Source organism: Panulirus ornatus, chromosome 7 (assembly GCF_036320965.1).
Source record: "Panulirus ornatus isolate Po-2019 chromosome 7, ASM3632096v1, whole genome shotgun sequence".
Classification (NCBI taxonomy): domain Eukaryota; kingdom Metazoa; phylum Arthropoda; class Malacostraca; order Decapoda; family Palinuridae; genus Panulirus; species Panulirus ornatus.
The window spans coordinates 49,462,094-49,469,593 of record NC_092230.1 but is presented as its reverse complement, the minus strand read 5'-3'; the positions used below and the strand labels follow the sequence as shown (position 1 = coordinate 49,469,593).

Sequence of the window (7,500 nt, the reverse complement as noted above, 5' to 3'; positions counted from 1 at the left end):
AAGGAGAAGTGTGTAGGTTAGGTTAGGTTGATGTTGTGACTGTATTGGATGGTAGAGGTGAGTGGTTGTAAGGAGAAGTGTGTAGGTTAGGTTAGTTAGGTTAGGTTAGGTAGGTTAGGTTAGGTGATGTTGTGACTGTATTGGATGGTAGAGGTGAGTGGTTGTAAGGAGAAGTGTGTAGGTTAGGTTAGGTGATGTTGTGACTGTATTGGTTGGTAGAGGTGAGTGGTTGTAAGGGAGAAGTGGTGTAGGTTAGGTTAGGTTAGGTTGATGTTGTGACTGTATTGGATGGTAGAGGTGAGTGGTTGTAAGGGAGAAGTGGTGTAGGTTAGGTTAGGTTAGGTTGATGTTGTGACTGTATTGGATGGTAGAGGTGAGTGGTTGTAAGGGAGAAGTGGTGTAGGTTAGGTTAGGTTAGGTTAGGTTAGGTTGATGTTGTGACTGTATTGGATGGTAGAGGTGAGTGGTTGTAAGGGAGAAGTGGTGTAGGTTAGGTTAGGTTAGGTTAGGTTAGGTTGATGTTGTGACTGTATTGGATGGTAGAGGTGAGTGGTTGTAAGGGAGAAGTGGTGTAGGTTAGGTTAGGTTAGGTTAGGTTAGGTTGATGTTGTGACTGTATTGGATGGTAGAGGTGAGTGGTTGTAAGGGAGAAGTGGTGTAGGTTAGGTTAGGTTAGGTTAGGTTAGGTTAGGTTAGGTTGATGTTGTGACTGTATTGGATGGTAGAGGTGAGTGGTTGTAAGGGAGAAGTGGTGTAGGTTAGGTTAGGTTAGGTTGATGTTGTGACTGTATTGGATGGTAGAGGTGAGTGGTTGTAAGGGAGAAGTGGTGTAGGTTAGTGAGTCATGTGCTGCTTCCTTGCACAACGTGGTACACAGTAGGGTGAGGCAGTAGATGGTGAGGCACCTGTGTACAGGTGCTGTGGCTGGCCAGGCCTGTGTACACTCTCCTGCACGGTAACCCAACCTGCCCACACCTGGACACCCACGGTGACCATCTCTAACCACTACACTACCACTACACGTACAACACCCCTACACTAACACTGTACGTACACCACTACGATAGCGTCACAACTCCTCCCTTATGTTTACATTATTTATACCACACTGCATATGACTCTACTGGTGTGTAACTTGTCTTGGTTGGTCACTGCTTTATTGATGATACACTGTAGGTTGGTCACTGCTTTATTGATGATACACTGTAGGTTGGTCACTGCTTTATTGATGATACACTGTAGGTTGGTCACTGTTTTATTGATGATACACTGTAGGTTGGTCACTGTTTTATTGATGATACACTGTAGGTTGGTCACTGTTTTATTGATGATACACTGTAGGTTGGTCACTGCTTTATTGATGATACACTGTAGGTTGGTCACTGCTTTATTGATGATACACTGTAGGTTGGTCACTGTTTTATTGATGATACACTGTAGGTTGGTCACTGCTTTATTGATGATACACTGTAGGTTGGTCACTGCTTTATTGATGATACACTGTAGGTTGGTCACTGCTTTATTGATGATACACTGTAGGTTGGTCACTGTTTTATTGATGATACACTGTAGGTTGGTCACTGTTTTATTGATGATACACTGTAGGTTGGTCACTGCTTTATTGATGATACACTGTAGGTTGGTCACTGCTTTATTGATGATACACTGTAGGTTGGTCACTGCTTTATTGATGATACACTGTAGGTTGGTCACTGTTTTATCAGCGGACAGATTAAGTAGGATATGGTCGAAGTAGGTGATGATCTTCATTGTTTATTTATTCAGTATTTACCATCTGAGTGTGTGTGTGTGTGTGTGTGTGTGTGTCATGGCCACACACACACATACACACACACAGTCGTATTCCTGTGTATATATATAAACGCTCCAGAAACGTTATCGTGTTTATGTTGGTGTGTTATGGTTGGAGATGCAGGTGTTGGGGGAGCGAGGTAACACCTGCTTCACGTGACCTCCATACCTGCACACCTGTGGTCCAGTATTGCGCATGTGTTTCGCCTGATATTCTCCCATTGTCTCCTCTTGCCCTGTCTAGTGCGTCGCTGGTTGTACATACCAGACTGTTGTGGGTGGCTAACAACATCCCCCATACTGCACACAGTACAACAAAAGACGTCACATCTCTCGTTGTAGTGGTTCCTATCATGGTTCCTATCATGGTAGTTGTGGTTCCTATCATGGTTCCTATCATGGTTCCTATCATTGTTTCTATCATGGTTTCTATCATGGTTCCTATCATGGTTCCTATCATGGTTCCTATCATGGTTCCTATCATGGTTCTTATCATGGTTTCTATCATGGTTCCTATCATGGTTCCTATCATGGTTTCTATCATGGTTTCTATCATGGTTCTTATCATGGTTCCTATCATGGTTTCTATCATGGTTCCTATCATGGTTTCTATCATGGTTTCTATCATGGTTCCTATCATGGTTTCTATCATGGTTCCTATCATGGTTCTTATCATGGTTCCTATCATGGTTATCATGGTTTCTATCATGGTTCCTATCATGGTTATCATGGTTTCTATCATGGTTCCTATCATGGTTATCATGGTTTCTATCATGGTTCCTATCATGGTTCTTATCATGGTTTCTATCATGGTTCCTATCATGGTTCTATCATGGTTCTATCATGGTTCTATCATGGTTCCTATCATGGTTCTATCATGGTTTCTATCATGGTTCCTATCATGGTTCTATCATGGTTCCTATCATGGTTATCATGGTTTCTATCATGGTTCCTATCATGGTTATCATGGTTTCTATCATGGTTCCTATCATGGTTCCTATCATGGTTTCTATCATGGTTCCTATCATGGTTCTTATCATGGTTTCTATCATGGTTCCTATCATGGTTCCTATCATGGTTCCTATCATGGTTTCTATCATGGTTCCTATCATGGTTCCTATCATGGTTTCTATCATGGTTCCTATCATGGTTCCTATCATGGTTTCTATCATGGTTTCTATCATGGTTCCTATCATGGTTTCTATCATGGTTCCTATCATGGTTTCTATCATGGTTTCTATCATGGTTCCTATCATGGTTTCTATCATGGCTTCTATCATGGTTTCTATCATGGTTCCTATCATGGTTCCTATCATGGTTTCTATCATGGTTCCTATCATGGTTTCTATCATGGTTCCTATCATGGTTCCTATCATGGTTTCTATCATGGTTCCTATCATGGTTTCTATCATGGTTCCTATCATGGTTCCTATCATGGTTTCTATCATGGTTCCTATCATGGTTCCTATCATGGTTTCTATCATGGTTTCTATCATGGTTTCTATCATGGTTCCTATCATGGTTTCTATCATGGTTTCTATCATGGTTTCTATCATGGTTCCTATCATAGCAGTCTTAATGTAAGGAGATTTTAGTGAGAGGTTGAGGACAGGATCAGGATTTAAAGAGAAACCGTGTTTACGTTATTTTTACCTTCATCAGCTGATCTGACTGTGTTTACGTTTAACAGCTGATGTAGGTGTGTTTACCTTCATCAGCTGATCTGACTGTGTTTACGTTTAACAGCTGATGTAGGTGTGTTTACCTTCATCAGCTGATCTGACTGTGTTTACGTTTAACGGCTGATGTAGGTGTGTGGACCTTCATCAGCTGATCTGACTGTGTTTACCTTCATCAGCTGATGTAGGTGTGTGGACCTTCATCAGCTGATCTGACTGTGTTTACCTTCATCAGCTGATGTACGTGCCGTGTATCAAGTGTTGACGATGCCTCCTGGTCACGTGTGTTTACATTACGTCGTGTGCCGTGTCTGCCTTTGTCTCCACCAGCTGGTCCACTTGTTGACACTTCATCAGCTGAGTCACCCCGGGCAGGGGGGGGGTCTCCCGGATGGTTGAGGGGGGAGGAGGGGGGGCTTGGCAAGATCTCCCGGGGGTTCATAGTGGAGCTGGTGAGGGAGGGACGTCCACGGGGGAGCGACCACCGCTGGTGCTATGAGCTTCCAGGAGGAACGTTGTGGTGTGGGAGGAGGAGCAAAGATGACCGGGTCATCCACTGACGACATGACGGCTTGACCTGCCCTGCTGTTGTGTTACTACGTCACACACACACACACACACACACACACACACGTGAGCGTGTGAAGGCTGAGTGCTATTGTGTAGTGAATCAGAACATCAAAAGAGCAGAGATAAAACCAGACTGAGAGGGGAAATATGGTCGTGGAACCCACATTGAATTGACCGGTTTTTATGGGAACATAAATTGGGATTGGAGCCGTGTTGGCAGAAACCAGGCCATGGTGGCAGGAGGTTCAGTGGAATATGTAATGAAGGAAGCAGAAATATGGATACACTTAACTGTAGTGGAGGAGGAAGTGGGTTGCTGTGTAAGATGTGAAGAACATGAGCATCTGTGCAGACTAACCCCCCTACTCTCGAGCCGCCACCCTGGGAACTGTGTGAGAGAGGAGAGTGCGAGTGACTGTGTGAGAGAGGAGAGTGCGAGTGACTGTGTGAGAGAGGAGAGTGCGAGTGACTGTGTGAGAGAGGAGAGTTCGAGTGACTGTGTGAGAGAGGAGAGTGCGAGTGACTGTGTGAGAGAGGAGAGTGCGAGTGACTGTGTGAGAGAGGAGAGTGCGAGTGACTGTGTGAGAGAGGAGAGTGCGAGTGACTGTGTGAGAGAGGAGAGTGCGAGTGTTGCACGCTGAGAAATGTGAGACAGAGAAACATTGAAAACAACATTATTATAGACAAGACAGACAAGGGGTAATACGAACTTTCTCAAGCAGTTGTGGTGTGATGTTATGTGTGTGTGTGTGTGTGTGTGTGTGTGTGTGTGTGTGTGTGTGTGTGGTTTATTGTGTTGACAGTTTCATACATTCATAACAGTGTAGGTGAACACAGTTCATGCACCGTTGTGTGTCCCACGTACTCTCTCACACACATCATGTCCTCCGTACGCATGACGCTTCACTGAACCTGTGTTGTCGCCCTCGTACTTTATACTTGACAAGCAGTACTTATCACTTTACACTTTATACTTGTGAGGTCTGACTGGTATGAACTGGTCTTGGACCCTAAGTGTTATATAGGAAGCTGTCATACACTGGTCTCAGGCTACACGCTCCACTGACTACTGCTACACTTGACCATCTCTCATGTAGTACTAAGGTTGTACACTTCCTGTACTACTGCTACACTTGACCATCTCTCATGTAGTACTCAGGTTGTACACTTCCTGTACTACTGCTACACTTGACCATCTCTCATGTAGTACTAAGGTTGTACACTTCCTGTACTACTGCTACACTTGACCATCTCTCATGTAGTACTCAGGTTGTACACTTCCTGTACTACTGCTACACTTGACCATCTCTCATGTAGTACTAAGGTTGTACACTTCCTGTACTGTGACTGTCTTGTGTTGTCAGATTCTGACAGATGTACATATTGTACACGTTGCTCACATGACTCGACAAAGTTTCTTCTTATACACTGTATCTTGTTCATCACCTGTACCCCGGGGTGACACACCTGCCTCCTGTACCCCGGGGTGACACACCTGCCTCCTGTACCCCGGGGTGACACACCTGCCTCCTGTACCCCGGGGTGACACACCTGCCTCCTGTACCCGGGGTGACACACCTGCCTCCTGTACCCCGGGGTGACACACCTGCCTCCTGTACCCGGGGTGACACACCTGCCTCCTGTACCCCGGGGTGACACACCTGCCTCCTGTACCCCGGGGTGACACACCTGCCTCCTGTACCCGGGGTGACACACCTGCCTCCTGTACCCCGGGGTGACACACCTGCCTCCTGTACCCCGGGGTGACACACCTGCCTCCTGTACCCCGGGGTGACACACCTGCCTCCTGTACCCCGGGGTGACACACCTGCCTCCTGTACCCCGGGGTGTCACACCTGCCTCCTGTACCCGGGGTGACACACCTGCCTCCTGTACCCCGGGGTGTCACACCTGCCTCCTGTACCCGGGGTGACACACCTGCCTCCTGTACCCCGGGGTGACACACCTGCCTCCTGTACCCCGGGGTGACACACCTGCCTCCTGTACCCCGGGGGTGTCACTGGTATTTCCTGTATCCTCTGTAGGTTTATGTGTCACATGTGTTACCAGGAGCTGTGTTATGTTGTTCATCATGTGTTACCAGGGACCACTGGTCTATGTGTGTAACACAAGTGTTACTAGTGACCTTTAGTTCGTGTGTGTGTGTGTGTGATTCAGGAGTTACCAGTAAGCAGCAGTGTTATGCATGTGTTACTAGCGTTACTAACGTGTTGTCTTTACGCCCACAGTGCCACGGAGGGAGCGGACAGCAACCCCCCCAGTGAGGGTGAGGAAGAACCAGAGGCCAAGGCTGGCTTTACGTCAGGTGAGAACCCCCCCCCCCCCCTGCTGGGGACTACTACCCCCGCCCCCCCTGCTGGGGGCTACTACCCCCGCCCCCCCTGCTGGGGGCTACTACCCCAGCCCCCCCTCCTGCTGGGGGCTACTACCCCAGCCCCCCCTGCTGCTGGGGAAGGTACAGCTGGGGCTACCAGCCTCGTCCCTCGTGGTGGGGTGTCAACCTGGGGCTAGCCTCTCCTCCCCCGGGGAGTAGGAAGCCTGAGGTTTGCTCCTCCCACAGTTCATGGGGTTGGGAGGTACATACATGGGTGGGGTGTGTTGTGGTAGGGGAAGGTACGTGTGGTATGTACCTGCTCCGGTGTGTCGGGGTAGGGGAAGGTACGTGTGGTATGTACCTGCTCCGGTGTGTTGTGGTAGGGGAAGGTACGTGTGGTATGTACCTGCTCGGGTGTGTTGTGGTAGGGGAAGGTACGTGTGGTATGTACCTGCTCCGGTGTGTTGTGGTAGGGGAAGGTACGTGTGGTATGTACCTGCTCCGGTGTGTCGTGGTAGGGGAAGGTACGTGTGGTATGTACCTGCTCCGGTGTGTCGTGGTAGGGGAAGGTACGTGTGGTATGTACCTGCTCCGGTGTGTCGTGGTAGGGGAAGGTACGTGTGGTATGTACCTGCTCCGGTGTGTTGTGGTAGGGGAAGGTACGTGTGGTATGTACCTGCTTCACCAGTTCAGTCAACTGTTGGAGGAAAGTGTGAGTGATGACGTAGTGCAGGCCACCACCACGACCCACCTCCCTCAACCTCCTTACTTCTCTCTCTTCTGTATTGCTGGTCACCCACGTCCGAAGATGAAGAGCAGTCTTGCCACAGGTGACCCAGCTAACCCCCAGCAGGCAGACGTGTGTGTGTGTGTGTGTGTGTGTGTGTGTGTGTGTGTGACCTGGCGGGGAAGGAGGGGGATGTGTGGGTTGCAGGTGGTGCAGGGGACATCACAGTTACCTTGACTGTGTGGCATGATGTGGCCAGGGTGGGGTCACATCATGTGTACAGAGATGTGGCCAAGGTGGGGCCATATGTGGACAGGGATGTGGCCAGGGTGGGGTCACATCATGTGTACAGAGATGTGGCCAGGGTGGGGCCATAT

The 7,500-nt window shown here is 48.3% G+C and overlaps 1 protein-coding gene across 9 annotated transcripts in view; it reads left to right on the top strand.

Moving 5' to 3' along the window:
- Sap47 (Synapse-associated protein 47kD) overlaps positions 1 to 7,500 on the top strand; it is a 237,540-nt gene that overhangs the window by 65,163 nt on the left and 164,877 nt on the right. For all 9 annotated transcript variants that reach the window (XM_071663769.1, XM_071663770.1, XM_071663771.1 and 6 more), the window contains one exon: positions 6,311 to 6,387. In XM_071663769.1, coding sequence (XP_071519870.1) covers positions 6,311 to 6,387 — 77 coding nt within the window. The remainder of the gene's footprint in view (positions 1 to 6,310; positions 6,388 to 7,500) is intronic.